This window comes from Mytilus californianus, unplaced genomic scaffold, assembly GCF_021869535.1.
Source record: "Mytilus californianus isolate M0D057914Y unplaced genomic scaffold, xbMytCali1.0.p SCAF_14, whole genome shotgun sequence".
NCBI classification, from domain to species: Eukaryota; Metazoa; Mollusca; class Bivalvia; order Mytilida; family Mytilidae; genus Mytilus; species Mytilus californianus.
This window is the reverse complement of record NW_026262626.1, coordinates 23,866,760-23,893,091: the sequence shown is the minus strand read 5'-3', so window position 1 is coordinate 23,893,091 and position 26,332 is coordinate 23,866,760. Positions and strand designations below refer to the sequence as shown.

The following is a 26,332-nucleotide window of genomic DNA, read 5'->3' as shown; positions in this document are numbered from 1 at the left end:
TAGAATCCATACATTTTAATACAAAAGTTCTATAACATTAAAGTGAAAACAGAGTACTGCAAAAATAAATTGGCACATTTGGAATGAAAATTAAATCACAATATTTACGTTACGTACAAATATAAAAAAAAAATTACAAAAATTACAACAACATTTTCTTCTTAGGGAGAGTGTCAATTTCTTCGTAAAGGTTCACACTGTGTAATGAAAAGTTTTCAGAAAATCTTTTTGATGGGTCAAAACTAGCAACAGATACTGGTGTTTCGTACCCCTCGTCGTCCTGCATTACACCGGAAACGGTATTAACTGCTGATGTGTCGAGTCTCAATTTCAGCGACCGCCTTTTACGTCTTATCCGTGGGCGTTCGGGCATGGCAAAGTATAGTTTTTCCAAAAACCAAGGATCGGTATTTTTCAGGTAAACTTTACTGTTTAAGCATAATTTCAGACCAGGACCATAGAGTCTTTTGTCTAAATAGCCCTTCTGAATTATAATTAAATTTTGGGCATTATTTTTCAAAGCACTTTGATGAGCTATCTGAAACTCTGTGTTCCTCCATTCATTATTTAATAAATTGTCCGATAAAACTACGATTGTCCTTCGACTGCCTTCGATTGATCGGTAAATGGTTTCGCCAATCGTTTGCATGATAGGAAATTCACGGAAGTGAACGCACAACTTGTATCTGTAAGGTTCCCCTTCCAATTTGCTCACGATTTCTTGGAAAACGAATTGTTCATCTTTTCGGCTGTATGAAATATATGCGTCATAAATTTTGCTCTCTTCTCCACCATCACGGCACATACGAAATCCGCATTTTGAATAGAACACCACCTGTAGAAATTCTCTACTCATGCAAAGTATTACTGAAGCAAGAAATATAATAAATAAAGTCAACGCAATGGCAACAATCGATATCAAATATTGTCTGCTTCGTATTGCCGACAAAGAATCCGGTGGGGTATAATTTCCGGGACAGAGTTCATACAACTTAATGGAAAGGATTTCGAGTTGTTTCCTTTCATTTTCTTTTATCTGCTCGCACCAAACGTGATGACTGTCAGACATGTTGATATTGTCCGATGTAATTAGACGCTGTACACGTGGCGTTTGATCGCAATCGCATTTCCATCGATTTCCACTCATTCTGACATCGAAAAGAGCGGGAAGAACTTGAAATAAACTTTCTGGTAGTTTATACAGTTTGTTATTTGCCAATGATAAATAGCGAAGACTTGGCAGCTTGGCAAACACATTATCAGAAATAAAATAAATATTATTATTCTGTAAATAGAGAGACGTCAATGACTGTAGCCCATCGAAAACGCCATTTTTCAATCTCTGCAAATAATTGTCATTTAGATACAAATTAACGAGATCCATTAAACCAATAAAACTTCCTCTCTCAATAAAATACAAGTTAGAATTGTTCAAATAGAGTGATTTTACATTTTGAAGTTGCACGAATGAATTTCGAGCTCTGTATAAATCAGTCATATTGTTTCCATCAAGGTACAAATCCGTAGCTATACTCGGAATATGACTCGGAACATCTTTGAGGTCTTCGTTTGAACAAATTATGTGATTTTCATTGGAAACACCTGCTTTGCGGTAGCAAGTACATTGTGTAGGACACATATACCTGCAGATACAGCCATGATATTCGCAACATACACACGTGTCTCGCCTGCAATCGTCACGATAAGAGCACAACATCATGTGAGGATCGACATGTTTCAACAAAGTTTCACTTTCCATTTTGAAGCCTTCATCGCATGTTAATAGCGCCATATCTGCGATAACATATTGTTGCTCCTCTAACGGCCAGTCATTGACATGCTTTCTAAGCCACGCCAGACGACAATCGCATAAGAATTTATTCCCTCCAAACAGAAAAACAGGCGGTTTAAGTAATCTTGGCGAAACTGACAAAGACATTTCTGTTAAACTTTTCAATTTATTGTTTTGCAAATTGATTTCCCTCAATTTTGAATATTCATAAAATGCATACATGTCAATGCTTGATATTCGGTTTTCTTTCAAGTTTAAAAAACCGACAGAAGGCGAAAACATCCCTGAACGAATTTTCTCATTTATCTCGTTATAAGACAGGTCTAGTTTAAACAGTTTCGGTAAAGGAGTAAAAACAAGATCGATGTTTTCAATATAATTATGGTCCAGACTAATCCAAGACAGCGACGCCATGTCTTTGAAAGCATCATAACCAACAGCACTAATGTTATTATGTGACAACTGTAACATTCGTAAATTTACCGCCTTCGTGAACACGTAATTTTGGATGTACTCGATTCGATTCCTAATAAGATTAATTCCTTCTAGTTTCTCTAATCCTTCGAATGCTGATGACTTGAACTTTGTAATGAGGTTATCCCTCAAATCCAAGATTGTCATTTTTGTCATACCACGCAAATTTGGAACACTCTCAAGTTTATTATATGAAATATTCAGATATACAATATCCGATGTATGCTTGAAATTGTCCTCTGGAATTTCCGGTATATGATTATATGATAAATCCAATTTCCTTAAGCTATCAAGTCCTCGGAAAGCAGCAATTTTAACATCAGAAATTTCATTTTTTGTCAGATACAACGTTTCCAATACACTTTGACCGATGAATGTATTTGTTTCAATAGTTTGAATTTTGTTGTCGCTCAAATCCAAATGTTTGATATGTTTCAACCCTTGCAAAACGCTTCGGTCAATTCGATTGATATTATTCTTTCCAAGTTGAAGCTCAGTCAGATTATTGAGGTTCTGTAATTCCTGCCAGATATCGCCATTTATATTTGTATCGATGAGTCCTAGAACCTGCAACGATGATGTAAATCTCAAAAGTCCATTCGGAAGAGTTCCTAAAGGATTATTTCCTAGACCTAAAAGTTTCAGATTGGTATTCTTCTTCAACATTTCATTCGGAAGTCTAGAAAGAGAGTTGTTTGTAAGATCAAGCCATCCTAATCGAGGAAGCGAATCGAATGCACCAGGTAGAATTGACCAAATTAAATTATTGGACAAGGACAGTTGCCATAAATTAGGAATATAACTTCCGAATGTTGATTCGACTTGCTTGATTTCATTTTTAGCAAGAATTACATGAATAAGATATTTCATGACTCTTCTTTCCGGACAAGCGATTCCACTTTCATTAAGTTCAGCAATATTATTTCCCGTCAAATTTAAAAACTGCAGTATAGGAAGTCGGCATATTTTCGCCAACTGACGTAATCCACTGTGAACGATAGATATTCTCCTAAGGTAAGGTGTATTTGCAAAAGCGTCTGTATGAATTTGTAAGCTGTCAGCGTATTCGATGGAGATTTCTTGTAAAGCTGCCAACCCAGCGAACGCATTTCTGGGAATGTACCGAAATTGACAACTACGAATACGAATTCCCGTGAAAGAACGTAGTCCAATGAAAATGTTGTCTGGAAGACTTGATGGTTTTGTTGAATTACATGTGATGTACAAATTACTGGTTATATTTGTCTGTATGATAGAAAATTTGGTTTGTGCGTTAAGGACTTCCACCTTGCAGACGACATCCACTATGATTTTGTTACTGTTTCTAAGGTAGCATGCGCACTCTTTGGGACACGGATATGTTGTAAGTTGTCTTTGGGAATTAACGTCTGCTGCCGACAATATGGTCATCAGAATCACCAGAAATAATGTTGGAGTGTCCATCCTGAAACGAGAAAAGCGCCAATCAGTTATAATTTTTATGGTACAGAAAAGAAAGAAAAAGAAAATAATGAAATGGAAAGAAAGAAACGACAAAAAGGTTCAGTAATTGAGCTTCAATCCAAATGTGCTCAGGCCATCAAGCGTTTTCAGCATACATGTATATAAATATATTATGAAATACAAAACCGCTCGACACAATCAGTTTTTTTTTTGTTTTGTTTGCTGAGTTCCCTCTCCAAGAAAACTAATACTGCGACTCGGATTGATAATCCACGATATCTACATGTAGAAAACATAAAACTGTACATTCGAAATATTTTGCGAAAATTGCGACCGTCACAGGATAGCTAACGCGCATTTAACATTTTGATTACATTGTTTGTATAAAATGCTTTCAGAAATCGCAATAACGAATCTTGTATTTTGCCTATTTTTCCTCTATTGCAATTATAAATGCACGCAATAATTTTCTAAATTTCTGAATTAACAATCTTCTGGTTGAATAATGCAAGCAGTTTATAATTCTAATTTGATGATGAATCACAATCTTGTAGCGTTTAGTACCAACCACCAATTTTTAAAATATAAACAACTAATATAGTTTTATATAATTTGTTATGTAACCTTGGATTTAATGATGTATGGATTTCACAAGATACTAGTAAATTATCATTTGATTGTGTTAAAACACGTATTAAAGATCATTTTTTACAAAGCTGGAATACAGCTTTAGAAGAGTGTAACAAATTATGTATTTATAAACGATATAAACTAGTATTTGGTATCGAAAAATACCTAGATTTCCATTGTAATGTATCGATATTAACTAAATTGCGTAGCGGCACACTTAAATTAAATGTTGAAGTTGGTCGTTATCTAAATATTCAAAGAGAAAATAGAATTTGTATATGTTGCAATATGAATGTTTTAGAGGATGAATATCATTTTGTTTTATCATGTCCAGCATATAGATCTGTGCGACTAGAATTTTTACCTAAATTTTATTATTCTTGGCCAAATCGGTACAAGTTAGACAATTTATTACAAGCTCATTGTAAATCTCTGACAGTAAAACTATGCAATTATTTAAACGCAGCTTGGAAAATTAGATCACATATATTGTCATAATATTATTGTATACTTTGTAACTACTGTTCTCTGCTGTCTTTTGTTTGTCATATATTGTATATATTTTTTCGTTTGCCATAGCATGTATATGCTTCTTGCAAATAAAGTATTCATTCATTCATTCAACAACGAATTATCAACGTATTAAGTTATAAAAAAATAAAAACACTCATTATTTAAAAAAATACTAATTCAAAACTATAAATCACCATTTTTAAAAATTTATTTCTATAAATAAAATGCCATTGTTGAAATATATTAACGCTAGTATCTGAAATTAGAAACATTATGTTTTGAATATAAATTGCGGCTTACCTCTAAGAATTCTGTTATTTTAGCCACGCGATAACAAATTAAGTTACATCTGAATTTGTATTGCAAGCCTAATGTTTTGAAGAATCACTAGAGTAGTAAAAAGATTCTGTTAGAGAGTGAAAATCAATAACAGTTTTGTTGATAAAGATCTTAGCAGAGTGTCATATTTGTGTATTCTTGAAATTTTGTCATCATTAATTCATTTCAGTTTTTGCAACATAACGCGATGCGCTTGAACGGAAGCGTGATCACAGCTTATATTAAAAATATAACGGTAATAGACAGCTATTAACCTGGCTTTAATGTTACCTTAAATTAATTTTTCTTTATTTAATTCTGACCTAACAACTACTGATACGAGTTTTTAAAATGTATGCACTATAAATCTAATTATAAAAATTGGAAATCAATCAAGTGTGAAGTCATCCAGCTGTGAAAAATAAAAACACAGATGCCAGATGATGTTTTAAAAGAAAATTAAAATAAAGCCCCACGAGAGATCACGAGATGTTTCCAATATTCGTTTTATGCATCTGTTGTGTATATTGATATTGTGTAAAATTGTAATCTATCGAATAAGAAATATTCATTTTCTACATATTTTGATTATTTCTATGGAAAAATCACATACAATTGTTCGAGATAAAAAAATACATGAAAACTATTTTACTGATAACTGTATTAATATTGATAAAAGCTTAACTTGACAAGTTATAAAGATGAATACAACAATTGTATCATTTTTATGACAATTTTTCAGATAAAAGATAATTTTTCCCTAGACGAAGGTTGAAACTATATCTAAATATGACGAATATGACACTTAACTGCAACCAAAATCATTGCTAAATCAAATATAATTTTAGATGCGTCAATAAATAATTTGGTTTAGCAAATAATGACTATTGGATTTTGATTTTGACCAGAAAACAAAATTACGACATGGACAATTAGAAAATTGAAACATTTGTTAGATTTGATAGTTTGTATTTAGTTATAATTAGTAATTTTAGAGTCATTCGGTTCGGGTACGGATTGATTCATTTACAAAGGAAAGACCAAAATTAAACATAATTTAGAATTCACAAAAAAAAAAAAATCAAAACAAAAGACCAACAGAATAAAAAATCTCATCGCAGAGATGAAAGTTAACATTTATTTATTCACGAAAATGTACATGTGTATTATTCGATATAAAGGAGAAGGTCCGGTAGGGGCTAACTTTGGCCTTAAATTCGAAGTACATATGATGAAAGATTACTGACATTTTTTAGTGAAACACTTGAGTGTCTACTTCAGTCGATTCAGTTAGTTTGTGTACAAGATTTGAACTGATTTGGTCATTTAAAACGCTCAAATTCAAGCTTAAATATGAAAAATATATCAAATATGCCACAAAACGTCACTTTTCAGATGGTTCTTGTCTAAAATGGAAGTGGCCGCATTCGTGTTCAGTCTCATCCTTAATATATGTTATGTATTATCATCAAATACAACATATATTTAAATATTAAGAATGAACACAAGTGCGGCCACTTCCTTTTTAGACAAAAACAGTCTAAAAATTAGCACAAATGCTGAAATTATGAAGACTTCAGTAATTTTACATGAATTAATGATGCTAGTACCTGATGTATGTGCATTGTATTGTCAAAAAAACAGCCCATATGTATGTAACAGAAGTATTCTACTTTCCAATAAATAGCTAAAAGTTTATATTTTTAACAATTTTTTAAAATGCTATAATTGGGGCCAAAACGGAGTCTCACCGGGCCTTCTCCTTTAGAAATCTTAATTGCAACTTTTCCGGTTATCACTCTTAAATTTTGTGTAAGAAGCTAGGATGTTGTTAATTCATGGCAAAGGAAGGATGTGTGTTTTTCCAACTTTGTGCAAACGATATATTTGTAGATGTCTACTTTCTGCAAACGATATATGTGTAGATGTCTACTTTGTGTAAACGATATATTTGTAGATGTCTACTTTGTGCAAACGATATATTTGTAGATGTCTACTTTCTGCAAACGATATATGTGTAGATGTCTACTTTGTGTAAACGATATATTTGTAGATGTCTACTTTGTGTAAACGATATATTTGTAGATGTCTACTTTGTGCAAACGATATATTTGTAGATGTCTACTTTGTGTCAACGATATATTTGTAGATGTCTACTTTGTGCAAACGATATATTTGTAGATGTCTACTTTGTGCCAACGATATATTTGTAGATGTCTACTTTGTGCAAATGATATATTTGTAGATGTTAATGGCATAAAAAAGGTTGAAATAAATATTGATTAACCGTTGCAAAGTTCTATATATTGTAGGGATCGAGGAAAATTGTCGAAATGAATGATGTGAAAATAGTACACCATGATATTTTTTGGTAAAAATTTCTATTTGAAAAGGGAAAAAAAAACGCAAAACAATAAAATAATAGATGGAGAGAGTGGGTCTCCTTATTTCTTATGTTTAATGTTAGAAAGCGTCCGCCTGAACCTGTATTCTTTGAAAGCTGCCTCGGTAAACTTCAGTTTCTTATCGCGTTCTTAAATGCACAGAGATTATTGAAAAAGTACTAGGAATTAACAAAGAAAGTTGTAGTACAGAAAGGATCTCTTTACGTAAAACATCCATGCTAAAAATTTGAAATCACAAAACTAAACCAATACGTTATCAGATAAAAAAATGAAATGTTAATGGGGTTATATGTTTCATTCATAACATAAATTGATATTTAAAATGTCACAGAGCGCATTCTATAGAAAACTTGACATTCTCAGGATCTTCAATCAGAAAAAAAGTACTAAAAAAAAAATTTAAATAAAGTTGAATAATTTGATATCTATTTGCATAAAATGTTTTATTTGCACCATTTATTATTTTTTTTATTAAGACATAAACGAAACAATATCCAAATTTTATATTGTTAGCGTTTCAACTCATTCGATGATTGCGTACACAATCTTAGTAAAGAAATATAGATTCAGAAGTATCTTTTGATGTGCCGCATCAGACAATTGTGCATATAGATTTACAGAGGGTTATTACAGGTCATATCTCAGTGTAATGTGAACAAGTTTGATCAATTCAACATCAAAATGGTTAATTATAAGTTACATGTATCAGATGCCAAAACATCAACATTTGATTAATTTGAAGCGCTTAATTGTTTACATAAAGCATCTTGATAAAAAAGGCAATATAACTTTGAGTGAACAAAGGTACTAGTAGCATCCAATCTAACATTGATTGCTGGCTGGTTTCTGAAAATGTCGTACGACTTGGAAATGTCTTAAGATGGTCTTATGATATATCATGGTCTTACGTCAGGTTACTGAAAAGGTCATATCAGGGGAGATCCAGGATATAAGGGGAGGCGTGATTCTTCAATCTGCCACTGCATATCGTTGCATTATATGTTTTCTTAAATTAAAAGGATAAAAAAATCAGTGTTCTTAGACCATCCTAACAAACAGTAAACTATATTCAACAAATTGAAATATAAAATAGTCAGAACAGAATTTTGGATGGAAATGGCTGACATACCGACTCTTAAAATATTCATGTCCAAAAGATTATTAGAGAACAAAAATAAACGATTTAATCCATAGTTGCAGAACAGATTTTGCACATTTCAATGTGTTAATTAGGATATTAACAGCTGTGTTAATTATCAAGTTTAAAATGATTTGCTTTTCCTCCCATGTCAATTATCAACTTTAAATATCAAGTACTGCAATATAGATTTATACATTTCCTTTGATGTGAAGCCATATTAAATAGAACTACTTATAGATTTGACAAAACTGTTCAATAGTGTCATATTTGCTTAGTGCATAAGATTGGTTGATTCAATATATTTTTTTTTACTGCTTAACTAATCTGGTGCCAGTTTGATCATTTGCCAGTCAATATGAGAAAAGCCTACTACATGTGTCATCAAATCGAAAAATCGTTCGGCGCTTGATGGGAAACGTTCTTTTTGTACAGTAATGGAATATAAATCTGTTGGGAGAGGGGAGGATGTAATGTTGAAAGGTTGAGGTGGTTTAAAGGTTTTAAGTAACATCATTCATTGAGATAAAAAATGAACAATATTTATCTTTTCTTAAATCATAAAAAAATTATGGGTTATTATCCAGGAGGGTAGCAATAACGCGATCCACAACTACTAATCTCAATTGAAATACAGCCCCCTTCCCCCTCCCAATTCCCTTTCTCTTGTTCCATGTGGGAATTGAAGGAAATAGGGTCTGAGTTTCAGTGAAACAAGAGCCCGTGGTTTGATATGCAGATAATGGACCATCCTCTAATTATAACCGCTTTCTTAGTTCTTCGGTGAAAAATTAAATACAACTTTAACTATAGTCATAAGCATTATGTAAATAACAATAAAAACATGACATGGTTAGTCAAAGAAATAATGTTTATAAATAAATATTGATATAAATAGATAACACTTACTTCAAGTTAAAGAATCTCATCACTAACAATACTAAATCATTGCAGATGCATTGTACTGATATTATACATCCGTAACAGTTCAGTGCATGACATGTCGTCAAATGTGTGTCATTTTCACTTATAGTGATTAAAGGCGATTGACTAATAATTGGTTGATGATCCAAATCGTGATATTGATTACTTTTTTTAAAAAATAAATCTCAGTTAATAATTATTAGTTCGTAACGTGACATGGGTATTCAATGATGATTATAATTCGTGAAAAGGGCGGATGCCCCGATTTTAAACAATCTAAAGATGTATATTCCAATTTTTATTGATAGCACTTTTATTATCTATCTTATTTTTCAATTGAATCATATTTTTATTTCAATCTTGCAAGAGAAATATTTATATGCGTTTCTCTCTATTAATAATGCAGTCATTTATTGTTTCAAAAACAATTTTCGTGATTTTTTTATTATATAATTTGGCTCTCAATTTTGAGATAGCCTATTAAACGTATGCGTCCACGGTTTTTTAAAATAACGCAGTCATTTATTGTTTCAAAAACAATTTTCGTGATTTTTTTATTATATAATTTGGCTCTCAATTTTGAGATAGCCTATTAAACGTATGCGTCCACGTTTTTTTTTAAATAATGCAGTCATTTATTGTTTCAAAAACAATTTTCGTGATTTTTTTATTATATAATTTGGCTCTCAATTTTGAGATAGCCTATTAAACGTATGCGTCCACGGTTTTTTAAAATAATGCAGTCATTTATTGTTTCAAAAACAATTTTCGTGATTTTTTTATTATATAATTTGGCTCTCAATTTTGAGATAGCCTATTAAACGTATGCGTCCACGTTTTTTTTTAAATAATGCAGTCATTTATTGTTTCAAAAACAATTTTCGTGATTTTTTTATTATATAATTTGGCGATCAATTTTGAAATAGCCTATTAAACGTCTGCGTCCACGTTTTTTTTCTTTTTTTTTGGAGAGGATATGGTATAAATACTTGTAAAATACTAAAATATCAGTATTGTAAAAAAAAATACTACATCAGCAAAGTATATATATATCACCAAATATAATTATCAGTTCAGTCTATTTTAATATTTATACGTGTGAAATTGTTTTAAAATCTTTATCAAAGTATATCATTTATACTCTTACAACATTCCTATACGGTTACTTTTATCCAATTTTGACCCTCTAACTGAAACGAATACTGAAGAAATTATCCGCTACTGAACTAAGAGTTAATGTCATTGTTTATATATGGCAGTATTAATGCATTCCACTTCATGCGAACGTTAAAGTTCGACTTAAAACGGGAAACTTGCTTCTCCACAAACAAAACACTGTCTTTAATCATGAAATACTGCGACAACTGGCAGGACGGGTTATATTTATGGTCAGTGGTCAATGTCAACAAATTAGCTCATTTGTCAAATTTGATTTAAGCTTTTCTATGACATGTTTTACTTTATCTGTAATTAAATCCTCCCATTTTTCAGCTACGTTTAACCAATAAAACTTTAAGGTTAGGATTACGCTGTTATGTTTGAAAAAGGTATACCTATTCATATGTTTATATTTTAGTTGGTAAAATTTTTGAAACAGATTTAAGGTTATTTTTGCCCTAGCACGTTTAATATTTCGAGTGGGGAAATGATCAAATACAGTTTTGTTTTCAACCACTGTTTTATATCTTTCTTCACAACATTATCACAACATTATCAGCTACTTGTTAACGTACAAAAATATATATCCAGTAACTCATTTTTAAAAGTATTTGCAAACGTAAAATTCATTTAATTTAAGAAATCTTTTTAAAGATCTACTATAGAATAACTATTATTGTATAGATGCGAAGAAAAACAAAAATCTACATTTTTATACAATTTTGTAAACGAGGTAGTTCACAAAACTGTAAAATTTTATGATTTCATCGATCCCGAAAGTTTAATTTTTAGATAGAGTAAAAAAAACTTACTTCGTCGCAAATGAAATACTAAACATTTCCAAAAATACATCGTCTTTCACTAGACCCTTCTTTGCAATGAACCGAAGTCAACTTGGGATACCATGAAGTAACAAAGGACTGTCTTAATTTATGAAATACTGGGACACATGGCAGGACGGTTTATTTCTTTGGTCAACGGCCAATGTCAACAAATTATCTTATTTGTCAAATTTGATTTCAGCTTTTCTGTCATATTAACTGTAATTAGATGCTCGCATTCAGCTACGGCAAACATCTTAGTATTCGTGAAATACAATCATTTTAACTGGTAATTTTTTTTTTATTGAAATGTAAGACTTGGATCTAGCATTCATTTTAAGCGTCAGAACCCAATAAACTATTTTTTATAAACTGTTAAAACCTTTTTCTAAACAAAATCATCAGCTTTTTATTTCTGTTCAAGTGTATCTAGATTCGTACGTATGTTTTTGTACAGTCATCAAATTGTTTTTATACACCATTTTTTCTCAGTATTATTGTGGAGATAAACTTTAAGTTAGAATTCTACTAAATACAAATTTTTGTAAAATATATTGATTTATCAAATTCGGAGAAAGGCTGTCATAGTTCGAATTTACTGTAATTTGCAGATTGGTTAATTATTGTTTGCTTAATGTTTCGTCCAGTGGCAAGTATTTCATGCATATTCAGGACGAAAACAATTTACAATAGGAAGACCCTGCCATTTAGGTTTACCGGGATGAAAGGCGGAAATTTTGAACTGGCTCTGCATGGAAAATGAGTGTACTTGTAATTTGGATAGGAAAAGAAATTTTGCCTTGCAATCGGCCACCTTTGGAATCATAAGACAATTGTTGCATGGGTTCTTTAAAGGGTAAAGAGCGTGGTATTCGAATAAAATTTGTCATCGGATTCAACGTCCCTATCGCGACCGGACGTGGTTGTGTATTTATACATCCCACTCGGACAAACGGATGCTCCATTTTTTTGCATGGGTTCATTACTGTCAGGCTGGAGATATCCAGGGAAGACTATATTTATATTGCCTAGGTTGACTGTAGGATTTTTATATTGTAATGATTTTTAACATATTGTAAAGTCTTACTACCATATAAGGTAATAGAAACCAAATATGTCATTTCCGTTGAATAAAAACAATAATTGGTCTTCGTTTTACCAACTTTATAAAGAAGAAAATGTGATATAATTGTCAGATGAGACAACAATCCACCAGAGACCAAATGACGTAGTTAATCAACTACTAAAGGTCAAACTACGACCTTCAATAATGAGCAAAACCCATAAAGTAAAGTAAGCTACGGGGTTTGCTCATTGTCGAAGGCCGTACGGTGACCAATAGTTGTAAAATTCTATGTCATTTTGTCTGTGGTGGAGAGTTGTCTCACTGGCAATCATACCACACCTTCTTATTTTTATATATAGATGGCCTGTAAAACAATTCAAACGCGATAACCAACTCTATGTATCTAAATCTTATTCAGAGCAAATTAAATTAAGCATACGTCGTAGCATTTAAATGTCACTTTCTTCGTTTACACTTTTCAATGAACATAAGATAAATGTTGTAGTGTTAGAATTATTTGCAGAAAACCCTTAACCTGCTAAAATAAATGATACCCATGAATGATAACCTTCTCCTTGCAAATCAAATTATAAGGCATATGCTTCGTCTTGTGGGGTAATATTCCTATGAACTGCATGTCGTTTCTTTAATTCATTAGAGTCTAAAATTTAGAATGGAAATGGGGAATGTGTCAAAGAGACAACAACCCGACCAAAAAGCAGAAAACATCCGAAGGCCACCAATGGGTCTTCAACACAGCGAGACATTCCATCTAGATTGAAATGGGGCGTCTTAAAATCTGTATTCTTTAATTTTGAGGCTATTTTTCTCTATTCTTCATTTTGTTGGCCAATTATGTTTTATTCTTTGTATTTTAGCACCTGATTATTCTCTTTTCTTTGTTTCGTCCATTTTTCTCTATCTTTTATTCTTTTTATCAATTTTTCTCAATTATTTATGTTTTACATATAATTTTCTATCCCCCCCCCCCCCCCCCCCAATCATTATGCTTATGTTTCATAATATATTGCCTGATTTTATCTCTTAATTAAGTAGGACTGTGGCTTCGTGTTACGGAATTGTATATAACAATTCAAGAACGACAAAAATATTACTCCTAATGATGTAGAGAGTAACTTACTTGTTTTCTAAGTCACATCTGATATCACTTTAAAATCTAAATTCCCATTTTCATGGTTTACGCATTGAAACTTCTGAGAGGGTTCGTTATCGTATGGGATTTTAAATGCAAAACATTAAAACATTATGAATATTATTAAAAAAAAAAGATTGAGGCGTACATATTTTAGTATACTTTTGATAGTATTTCAATTTACACTATGAATGTCAGCTTATAACTAATATAAACTCGTCATATTATTATAGCTTGTCGATTTTAGTATTCTCAATATCCTTTGTAATTCTATTGCCTTCCAGTGCTTTCAATAACTTCGTAGTTTATTACCGTAGTGCATTGTTGTATTACTGCAGTTTTATTGGTATACAGATAGTAATGTTTTTAACTTTTATTTTGCACAGTAAAACAGAAAATTAAGGCAAACTCAATTAAAGAATATCAAACAAAGAATATACCGCGTTTAAAAATACAATCAAAAATGTATTTCATCGTCTGATTCAACAAAATCCATTTAATGGTTGACTGTGGTGCAGAAATATTGTCACAAGATTATTGTTTCACAAACCAAATGGCTGCATGGGATGTACTAGTATAAATACACAGATACGTTCGGTCGGATTGAGACGTTAAATCCGATGCCTTGTGTAGGCGGCTGTTGTAATTCAAAACCATTGTCCCTTTCTAACTTAAACATATGTTATATTCTTAAACGGGCAAATAATGAAAATGTTATCATAAGTTAATTTTTCATTTATTTAGGTATACGAACGGTTAATTCTGTTTTACTGCTAAGTTTGTTTTAGAAAATGGCAAAAAACAACATTAAATGTACTTTTTGTTAAGTTAAGCTATATTTAATGTACATTTACTATACATCTCGTTACCGGAGTAGTATATTGTAGTAAAGAATTAGCTTGAAGCTAGTTATTGATCCATTTCAATACAAACACAAGTCCTAAGCCACGGTTCATTCGAGGACACATTTGATTTTCAATATTGCAGGTCCGCCTGAATTGATGAGAGAAATGTGTGGACGTGTGCGTTGAAGAGAGAATTTATTTCACTTGACAAATTTTATTGCAGTCCTTCCATTGAAACTGACACTGTGTAAAGTCACATTGATGAATGTTAGAATTGTGAAAAAGGGTAATAAATAAAACAAATAAATAAATCGAAATAAAAACAAATGAAAAATAATATAAGCGAGAAGAAAAGATAAAAATCCGATAAATTCAATAAAACATGTGAAACAGCTTTAAAATAATCATAAAATTTAAAATTTGATCACCAGTGATAAAAGCCCTCACTTCGTATTAAAAATGGGTTCCTCATTGAAACGATTACATTACTAATTGAACAATTATGTTTATTCTGGTATGATTTGATAACGGGTTGCAATCCATGTTTTAACCCATAAACTTCGTAATTCCGCGGCCCGAGGATCAATTGGGTAAATATTTAATTAATATTAAGTATTTTCCTCCAGTGAGACTTCCCCGAAATTGTTTGCCTGCATGGCTGACAAGCTTAATAAATGTTGAATTTCGCAAGGCATCGAGCAGCCGATGCAAGACCTATTTCTGGTAGACCAGGACACCATAATCCTTATCGTTATTAACAAACTCAATCATAATTAACAGGAACTTCATACGGAGAAATATTTCATATTCAATTTAGTTTCACGAGTAGCATCAAAGTGATCTGTACTTTTTATGTTTTGAAAAAAAAAACCAACATATTTTGTCAAGGACGCAAGGAACATTAGTCAACGGATGTGTATAAATGACATATGATTACTATTTTTTCCGTTTAAGCAAATGATATATAAATGCTTTTAACATAATAAGTTCAAAACAATGCAAATCGGATACTACTATAATGAATAATTTTTTTTTTAGTATCTTTTCTATAGGAGTTTTAAAATACAACCAGACGACAACATGTAAATCAATAACTAAATAAGTTTCAGAACAGTTTTAATTGTTTAAATAACTGAAATTCTACTTGTCAGTTACAATTTCATGATATGGCTGTTTCCGCTCCTATGTTAACAAAACATACCTACTTTGATAGTGGATATTCCACGACAATTTGTTTCAAATCACGTGATTCTATATGACATCAAAACTAGTAATAAATGTAAAGTTTATACAAAAACTTCTAAATAAATTTCATATGAAAAGAATAAATTTATGGATTATATATGGTATGATGTTATATGTGTCTGAAATATCCCCTCCCCCCTCTTTTTTTGTTGTTGCTAAGACTACGTTTGTATTTTTATTTATTTTGTGTTAATTCAAATTTTCCAAACCTATCGACCCGTCTTGAGGTTCAATACACACACACACACATGGGAACACACATAAACTAAACATTCTGTATATACAATTTGACTCATTTTTAGCATTAAAATTATTCTTTTTAAAAAAATTATTCTTAAATACTTCACAACAGTATTTCATTGATTTGAACTAACTTATGATTTAAGATATACATATGACTTAGATTCAAATAATCCCTTTCCCAAAAAGATTTTCTGAAATATTTTGTGTTTCTTATTGATTTCAGACCCATCAAAAACCTATACAAGCATTTTTGGCCTAATTGAAACGTTAATATAAAATACGCTTGCAGATATATGAAGGAAAATAACTGCCACGAACTTGTCTAAATTTGTCCTCAGTGTCGATGAACAAGGCTTTTTAATGATGTTAAACTATGATATATTTCTTTAATAAAGTAGTATAGTAAGTTGATAGTAATGGGCATGCTTGCGGCTAATCGATACATTTCAATACAAAAAAACTTTTAAAGTTCAATGGAGGACAAGCTGCTGTTGAATTTTCAGAAATAAATTGAGCTATGACCTGTGTTTAAATTAATTTTTAATATGTATATAATATTAGATAGATAATCTAACTTTTTTTTTTACTTTATTATCTCTAAAATATCTTAATTTAATATAGAAAATCAATGAAAAATAATAAAAAAAATTTCGGAACCATCAACATTCATCCCTTATTTAGTCTGTTCTTTTTGCAACAAAGCAGACATCAATATAATGCATCTAATTCCATCCTCTTTCGATTGGACTTTTATCGAGATGTGGGGTTCACGTCCATAAAACAGTAAACCAACGACACATATTTACAGGTCAGCATATGGTATTCATCAATAGCTAAGATTTGTGTCTAAACCGTTGGTCAACGTTAAAATAACGCAAAAAAATCAAATTCAACGCTACAATCTAGAGGTCAACATATCACGTTAACTCTTCACCAATAAAAAAGTTAAAACAAATTTGACATAAAAGATCTCGATCAACAGAAAATTCTAAAATTAAAGAACAATATATGATACGAAAAGTAAAACAAGATTGCCAAAATTACTGGCAAACGACAGATCACGACAACCACTTACCTACCCCTCGCTCGTCCGGAAAACCCCCAGACCCGGTGGAAACAAATTAAAAATAAACAACGAAAACTTAAATTTTGTGGATCTATCATTGCTGACGTTAATAAAACCAGATTGTTACAACGTTTCAGAGAGAGCTAATGTTTATTCAAGGTAATTTAGCTGCTTCATAGGACTACGCTATTTGGTATTATTTGGTCTTTCCCGTAATTGATTTAATGCATAGCAAACTCAAATTTATGTCTGAAGAAATGTCATACCATATCCGTTGAGATTTCATAATTTAAAAGAAATGTCAAAATTTCAATTTACGTCCAATTACATTAGCATTTTCGAGCGCAATATTTATTTCTTTGAGAATATTATGTAATTTAGAATTGTGCAACAGGCAATAACTATTTAATCTATCTTACGGCTTGTCATTTATAGTTCATCAATTTCCGCTGTGCCTAAAATATTTTATTACATTTAAACATAAATACTATTTTATATGAAACTTGTTATGTTTTTGTTACATTTCCGGTATCTTCAATATATTTCATTTTATAGATTTGCATAAAGGAAACGGAAAGGCGTAAATCAGGCAAAATCATTGATCATGTCAGCAAGTGTGTTTTAAATGACACGAGAATCAAAGAGAAATCAAAGAAATGTTTTTAAAGGAATCGATGACCTAACTGAAACTTGAGTCAACATTTCCTTTGATGCTTATACAATCTTTGCGTAACAATATGAATTTATAAATGTCGTCTGCTTTATTGCTCAATACATAAATCATAATTTGATATATCTGTTCAAAGTCAAGAAATTCAATAGTGATTGTTTTTCGTTATATCTCACCACTTTTGTACTTTTACAGAAGTTGATGTTGAAGGAAATTTGTGTTATAAAAATAAGAAAACGTGGTATGATTACTGATGAAGACAACTCTAGATCATCACCAGAGACCAAAATGACATAGGGAAATAGCAACCATAGGTCACCGTACGGCCTTCAATAACGACCAAAACTCATACCGCATAGCAAGCTATAAAAGGCCCCGAAATGACAAATGTAAAACAATTCAAACAAGAAAACTGACGTAGTCTTTTTTTAATTCATTCATATGTTTTGTTGACTCGAACCAGTTTATATCTTGCATTTTTGTCCTTATCTATAGATTGGTTTTGATAGAAAATCTTTGTAAAATTTGTTCTCGAGTTGTCGAGTTAATGTCGGACTGACGTTTAGCCCACATATCCCTTTTTTTGTAATTATTTGCCTTTGTCTTTATCTTATGCATTTATTTGAAGAAGAATGAACGCCTTTTGGTTCTTTCTTTGAACCATATCAAGACAAAGAGATTAATAGTTCATCAGGTTTCTTTAATTCATACGGTACTTAAAATTAAATAAAGCAATTATATTGTTTATATTTGAAGTACAGTAGCTCTACAGACAAACTTTTCCTTAATACGATACTACAAGGCAAATGAAGCAGTTATGTTTGGAAGCAATTCTACAAAAAGCGTGTGAATAATAATTTGGACAGATTGATATAAAAATAATGTACGTTAACTTTTCATTTTTCCTCAAATGATATTGTTTGTTTTAAGATTGTTAACACCATCAAATATGAAAAATATAAGAATGGTATGAATGTCAATAAGACAACAATCCACTAGAGACAAAATGAAGGTACGTAGAAGGTTAGCAACTACAGGTCACCGTACAACCTTCAACAATGAGCAAAACCTATACTACATAGCAAGCTATAAAAGGTCCCGAAGTATATGTCTTATCATTATCACAACCCGTGCTCCTCTCCTCGATTTTACCATGCATCAATATGCATGTTTTAATCGTGTACACGTGCGCGTAACATTCATTTGTGTGTCAACGTTTACATCGCGAAGGATAGACCAGGCACAAACACTGCAGGTGAGCGTTTATCGTTGCAGGATAATGGATCAGAACATATACTGTTGTTTTTGTGTTCCACGACTATTTATGTTTGTAACGAATACATAATTTTTTTTGACGAATTTGTCAAATTTGGATCTTCCCTTATATAAATACAAGAAAGTTAAAAACAAATCGCGATCTTATAAAGCCTCGAAATCGGCTAGAAAGTACTAAACTCGAACCTGTTTACATGTAGTATGAATGTCTTTGTGCTTATTGCTTTTAAAAAAATATAGTTAATATTTTTGATTAAAAACAAATGTACTTTCCGACTAAGAATGACAAACCTCCACGCTACTATCTGCACCGTTTGTCGATACTTCTCTAGCGATGAAAAATGTTTTGCAAATTTAAAACTATGATCAAACCCTCAAGCCTGTAACAGTTTGTATCGTTAATGGCAGGAATAAATGACGTTATGAATTCCTTCATCACAACCTAGAAGATAATGTTGTTTTGAAGAACATGTTAAAATGTTACTGTTGTTTTCAAACGTTATTTTACTTTACATAAATACATTTATTTAGAATATAAAGGCTTTGATTTACTTTGTGTAACAAGGTTAAAACTGCATGTGACGTAAATAGACTATTTCTTGAGTACATTTTTTATGATTTAGAAAGTTCATTTCAACATTTCAAGATAAAGGAGGATTTAATCGATGTTTAAAAAGTCATAAGACATGCATCTGCACATTTAAATTACTTGTATAATCAGCAAATATACTGAAAGACTTTAACAACGCAACACGTCCAGTTATGATCTATATAGTATCCAGGCCCGTAGCAAAGACGGCTAGGCCATAAAAAAGAATACGTTTGTTTGCCCTAACCCTACCTACCGAGAAAATAGCTGCCTACTCAAAATCTTTTATTGTCCTGATGTGAAATTTTTTTTTTAATCAGATAGGCATGAAGACTTAAAAACATCTGACACTTCAATTTCTCTTTGTCGAAAAAAAAAGAAAATGTCTACCTACACTGTCTCTACCTTTGGGTAGGGTTTGGGCAAACCAAAATATTTTTAAGTGTGGCCCTATTTAAAGTGATGACGCTCTGACTTTAATAGCCGACTTCAATCTCGGCTTTTATAATATTTCTGTTTACAAGTGAGGTTCCTTGTCCGAACCCCGACCCCCTGAGAACGGATATGGTACACTATGAAAACTGACGACGATTGTATATAGTTAAACCATGAATATACATGTAGTTTTGCATATATAGCGTGTTACTGTTTTATCAATCATTCAAAAAATTTAAAGATTTTTTATTGCAAATGCAATAGCATTACCGATATGCTACCAATATACAGGTACATATATCAAGGGATGATCGACAAATCTGAGGGTCTGGATTGGAAGTCTATCATTTCTGCTATCTTAATTCTTTTAGGTAATTTTCCGGTATTCTTTATTTTTTAGGTAATATTTTTTGTCCATTTTTCTCTATTCTTTATATTCAAACCCCCCCCCCCCCCTCCCCCCCCCCCCCCCATTATTCTCTGTTCTTTATTTTTTGGCCTATTTTTTCTATACTTTGTTTTTTTGGCCCATTTTCTGTAGATTTGTCCCCCTTTCCTCTCCAAAGTAATGCACCTTATATATTTCTATTATTTTCAAAATTTCTGATTTAGTTTTACGGAACACGTCTAAATCAGCATAATCATCAGATTTCAGTGCGCATATGGGGAATAACCGTCTTCATATACCGCTTTAGACAAAAAGTTCAGAAAAACATAAATATAAATCAAACGTTGAATATATTCCATATGCACATTTTGCATTTAGCTGGTGGTTGTAAAATTAAAATGAAGAAGAAGAAAAAAACAAAAAAAAACTACACATACACACACACACACATTCAAACGAGGCTGACTCAAATCGAGCCATCGCATATTCTTTCAATTTTCGATCAAACCGTTAATCTGTTTTTAATATCATTTAATGATACTTAAGTGCCACAATGGTTGTTTTAGTCCAGACAATTCCCATGGTGCGCGATTGTCTAATGATTGCTAAGATTTAGACAATTTAACTGAATTACGCGCGGTATATAGTGGAAACTGATCCAATGTCAATATCGAAATTCTAACAAAAGATTATGAAATATCGTCATTCATGGCAAGGCATATGGCCAGAGTTTATAAACACCATAGTAAATTTTATAATGTACGCCCCTTTCAATGTAGCATGATCATTTTTTTATTTATACATCGTTTATTTAAGTGTATACAAGCGATGCAGGTCAAATGAAAATGTACAATTTTAATGTTTCCCTATCTACTATATTTGAGACAACCCTCGAGACTCTTTCTAATAAAAGCGTACCCCGATCTAATATCTAGAAATGAATCATTGATTGGTATAAGCTTAACGTCAATTGACAAATATTTCAGGCATATTCGTCCCATAGAACGCATTATTGATAAATCTGCAAAGTGGGTCTACTTGGATGAAGGGATGGCCATCTAAAATCAAATTAAAAATGGGTATGTTTCTTTGCAACAAGCCTTCTACAAAAGCACACAAAGATCGAGATGCTGGAAGTTTTTAATGTGCAGTAAACGTGGTCCTCTCCCTACACAACACATCATACCCATTCCAACCTGACATGGCTGCGTATTTACACATCCCACAAAGTAAAACCGAACATTCTTTTGCATGGGATTTTCTGTTATTTACCACACTCAACCCTTTATATGTAGCGAACAAGATTTCTATAGAACACGGATATAAAATTAAGCGTTTGTGACTTCAAAGCACACATGTGCTGTTAAGTTAATCAAGTAAGATAGTGTAAACATCGTATCAAAACAAAACTTACTTCAAAGTCTGATACGGAAAGTAAAATACTTTATAACTTTTGTTATAGTTAACCTATTTAAAATCCATTATCTTTTAAAATAGAGAATCTCTTTTTCAAGGTAATGAACAATTACATAATGCTATCTTTTCCAAGCACATGGTAACGATCAATTATCAGTCTTGTACTGTTTTCAGGTAAATCATCTCAACAAGATACATAGTTTCTGCTTCACGTTTCGTAAACACGAATCTCAAAAGTCTGGAAAGTGTCGAATTCTGTAAACATTCTGATTAAATAATTTGGCAAACTTACCTGAACTTATAAGTCAATTATGTTTGCATCGTAAAAATGTTTTTTTGAACGACTAATAACCTGTTATGTATAGACTTTCCTAGAGGAAGTTGTGTAACAGCTTGGTTATAATACAGTACATATATATTGTTAGTGTAAATCATATTATCGACATCTTGAAAAAAAAATGAATAATTAGAACATTTTTGTTGTCAGAGTTCATTAGTTTACAAAGTTAAATATAACTATAGAAGTTAAATACAGTGCACCCGAGATGTAACCAAAAGCACAAACTTCGAAAAAAAGGTTAGAACAATACGAAAGCGCGGAAGCATATTTTTTTTTATGGACTTGTCGTTATTCGGTAAAAAAAAGCCTGATTGAATTTAAATTAGCTGAAAGGAATTTTCTATCATTACAACGAGACAGCTGTCTAAACATTGAACACAATTTTATGCAATAAATGCAACAGATTTTAACTAGTCTGAGGGACAATGATGATATCTGTGGTTTATTGTATATTGCTACACAGCATTGAACTTTAGAATCTACCAGCTTTACAGATTTTTATCATTGCTCCATTTTAGTTTTTTTTAATTCCCCACCTACATACTAGGGGCATTATGTTTTCTGGTCTGTGCGTCCGGTCGTACGTCCGTCCGTTCGTCCGTCCGTCCGTCTGCCCCGCTTCAGGTTAAAGTTTTTGGTCAAGGTAGTTTTTGATGAAGTTGAAGTCCAATCAACTTGAAACTTAGTACACATGTTCCTTATGATATGATCTTTCTAATTTTAATGCCAAATTAGAGTTTTAACCCAATTTCACGGTCCACTGAACATAGAAAACGATAGTGCGAGTGGGGCATCCGTGTACTATGGACACATTCTTGATTCTTTTTTTTTTAGAGAGAGTTTTGAATTAAACATTAAACATTAAAAGCGAATAGACACTTACTACACTGACCGCAAAGGAAAATGCAAAAATATTAACAATACTAGCAAACAGAAGTTAGCGTGTCACGGATAGTGTGTTCATATGTCTCTCTCGCTCTCTCGCTCTCTTACTCTCTCCATACATTTATCTATCTTTCTATCTATCCAATACATTTATCTATCTGTCTACCCCTTTCCATATATTTATCTATCTTTCTATGCATTTGTCTCTTTCTGTCCGAATATGCATTTAACGTTTAACGGATTGTGTATATAAAAATAAGAATATGTGGTACAATTGCCAATGAGACAACTCTCCACCAGAGACTAAATGACATAGAAGTTAACAACTATAGGTCACCGTAAGGCCCTCAACAATGAGCAAAACCCTGTGTTTATATGTCTATCTCTCAATTTATCTCTATCTCCACCAACTCATCTATCTGTTTATCCATCTATCTATCTTTTTTCCATCTATGTATCTTTCTTTCCAATCTATGCATCATATTTTGATTTTAATCAATTTAATCAATTTTCTAAAATCGGGAATATGAAACATTGAACCTTTGGGACATGAGTTAAATTGATATTTGGTTTAAAAAACCCAATATGATTCCGTTACGAAAATGTTTCCCACTGATACCAGAATGATATATCCAAACATATTAAAATATTAAATTATCAAAATTGCTTATGACATTTCAATAAACGCAATCAAAGTTCGCTTTCGGAATAAGTGCTCGTGAAAATGTCAGAAAACGCATCCAATTTTGATCATGGTGACATATGCACTTCGTGATTTATACTAAATTACTGAGAATTTTCCAACTAATAGCGTTGAATGAGTTATTATGTGTTTATTTAGACATATTAATAAAATCTAAGGAGACATGATAATATACGTAGACTACAAGCTATACTATGATAAGATAATTAGGTTCTCTATTTGTACAATTTATATTTCATCTAACCTTTTTTCCCTGATTAACCGCGGGATGAAACTTGATAAAATATCTAACTATATATAGTTATAGGTCTGTTGGTGTATAGTAGCGAGTATCGGGACAACTGGGGCTAACTATCTTAATTTTTGTTTGTAAAAAAGGGGGGACTGGGTACCACTGGATGGTAAAAGAATAAACAATTGCATTTTAATTTCGATATGAAAAATTGGATAATTATATACAAAACCTGAAGATGACCACAATTTACTTATTTGCATCACATATAGCTCTAAAACGGGACAAATTCAAATCATGGCAAAGTCTATATTATATCTATATTTTCAAAATATACAGATGTTGTCTTTTATAGTTTGATAAATAAAAAAAACCCCAGTCAATACGTTTAGAGCATGCACTATAATATTGTACAGATAGTAACCCCTCTTTTAAAATAATACAAGATAAACTGAATACATAATCACAGTGGATCTACAGATTCAAGGCCCGTCAATTATAATTTTGCATCTGGTGCATGCATTTATAATCTTTCGTTTTACTAAACTTTTAGTTCTGAGTAGTCGGATATGATCAACTTCAATATGAAATTGACGAGACAATTACCGAAGAAAATAAACAATCAAATAGATAGAATCATGCACACACAGCGTTTGTTTCTGTTTTTGCGCGTTTTGGGCGCTCAACGTATCCGCAAATTATGCCACTTTATAAATATTTACATAATTTTCATTGCAACAACAAAAAACAAAAAAAAAAAACGATCAGATAATTAATTGAATTATTTCAAAATAATAGATAAATACAAATGACAGCATTTAATTAATTAACCATTTAAAATCACTTCTGAATCAAAAGCAAGCATTAAAAAACGATATTAAATCTCCAGACAGATTTGTAAAATTTAATTAAGTATTAAAAAACGATATTAAATATCTAAATAACATCTCCAGACAGTTTTGTAAAATTCAATTACAGCATCATATTTATAGCAAACTTTATTGTGTAATCTAAATTCTATTAAATGTAATTTCGTTTTAACTCAAAATTTGAATATTGAGAAGTAAAACTATATTATTTATGTACTTTAACATAACTTACATGTATTTCTTTGTGATATTCTTACGACGCAACTTCCATTCTTAGCAACTACTTGACAACTGTCGTCTGCGCACTGTATTAAAATCCAGATTAAAGTATTCTAAAGTCGCTCGTCATCATCTGGAGATGTCTCTTTGTCTGGATGAAAAAATAACACATCATCGCAATTTGACTGGTAAAAAATCAATCTCGGATAGCTCTCTCATGTTTGCCATAGCAAGTGTATTGTCTGATCGTGAGAAAAAAGCACACCCAATATTCTCCCTTTTTTTCCTTTCGGAATTCGTCAATTAGTGATTCACTTAATAAAATAGGATACACACATAATGTTTAAGAAGATGAAACACTTAAGAAAATTTTAAGATGTTCGTTAAAAATTATACCGATTTTTAATTTCGTCTTAGTTCCAGCCGACTTGCTGCAATTATACCAAGAACTACATTTTCTTTTAAAAATGAACTGTATTCATCAATGAAAGCTAGCTTAGCGTTTTCTGTTATGTTTATATATACAAAGATCCATTAAAATGTTTCTGGTATGAAAATAGGACACTTCATTATATATTCACCATGTGATTTAAGAAATATGTGATTAAAGGAAACAGTTAAGTTTTCTTTCAAGTGATTAAACGCCCATATCTCTCTTAAGGCCAACCACCGTCATCTTCACGGACAACACATTTAATTATTTTCAATTACTCTGAGGACACAACTCCGAGCTAAAGTTATTTATGGAATTCATTTGCACATTTATAAATATTCATTCAATTGAAGTCAAAGGAGACGTGAATTTATTTGCTTTTATTGTTCACATGCCTTCATAATTTCATTCGCGTTTTACTATTAGTTTTATTTTTATTTAACCAAGCTTGTGTATGTTGTTATTTTCTTATCTTAGTGCTCTGATTTGATTATAAACTAACAGTTTATGAATTATTCCCTTGTGCTGGAAATAAGTCTTTAAACAACGCAGGCAAAGCTTGCTAAACTTAAGAGCAAGTTTTGGCTGTTATGCGTATGTATATTTCGTTTGATGATCGCAAGGGCGCTTTAAATTTTTGGCCG

General features: G+C 31.6%; 1 protein-coding gene across 2 annotated transcripts; it reads right to left on the bottom strand.

Annotated features, from left to right (window-relative positions):
- LOC127724443 (toll-like receptor Tollo) lies at positions 1 to 25,816 on the bottom strand. Of its 2 annotated transcripts, none has more exons than XM_052231405.1 (2): positions 25,269 to 25,816; positions 1 to 3,710 (listed from the first exon to the last, which is right to left on the bottom strand). In XM_052231405.1, coding segments are annotated over exons 1-2 (3,570 nt in total). In that variant the 5' UTR covers positions 25,271 to 25,816; the 3' UTR covers positions 1 to 142. The 2 variants fall into 2 exon arrangements, with proteins under 2 accessions (XP_052087365.1, XP_052087366.1); XM_052231406.1 differs by lacking the exon at positions 25,269 to 25,816 and adding an exon at positions 22,300 to 22,353.
- Between the last annotated feature and the right edge of the window lie 516 nt (positions 25,817 to 26,332).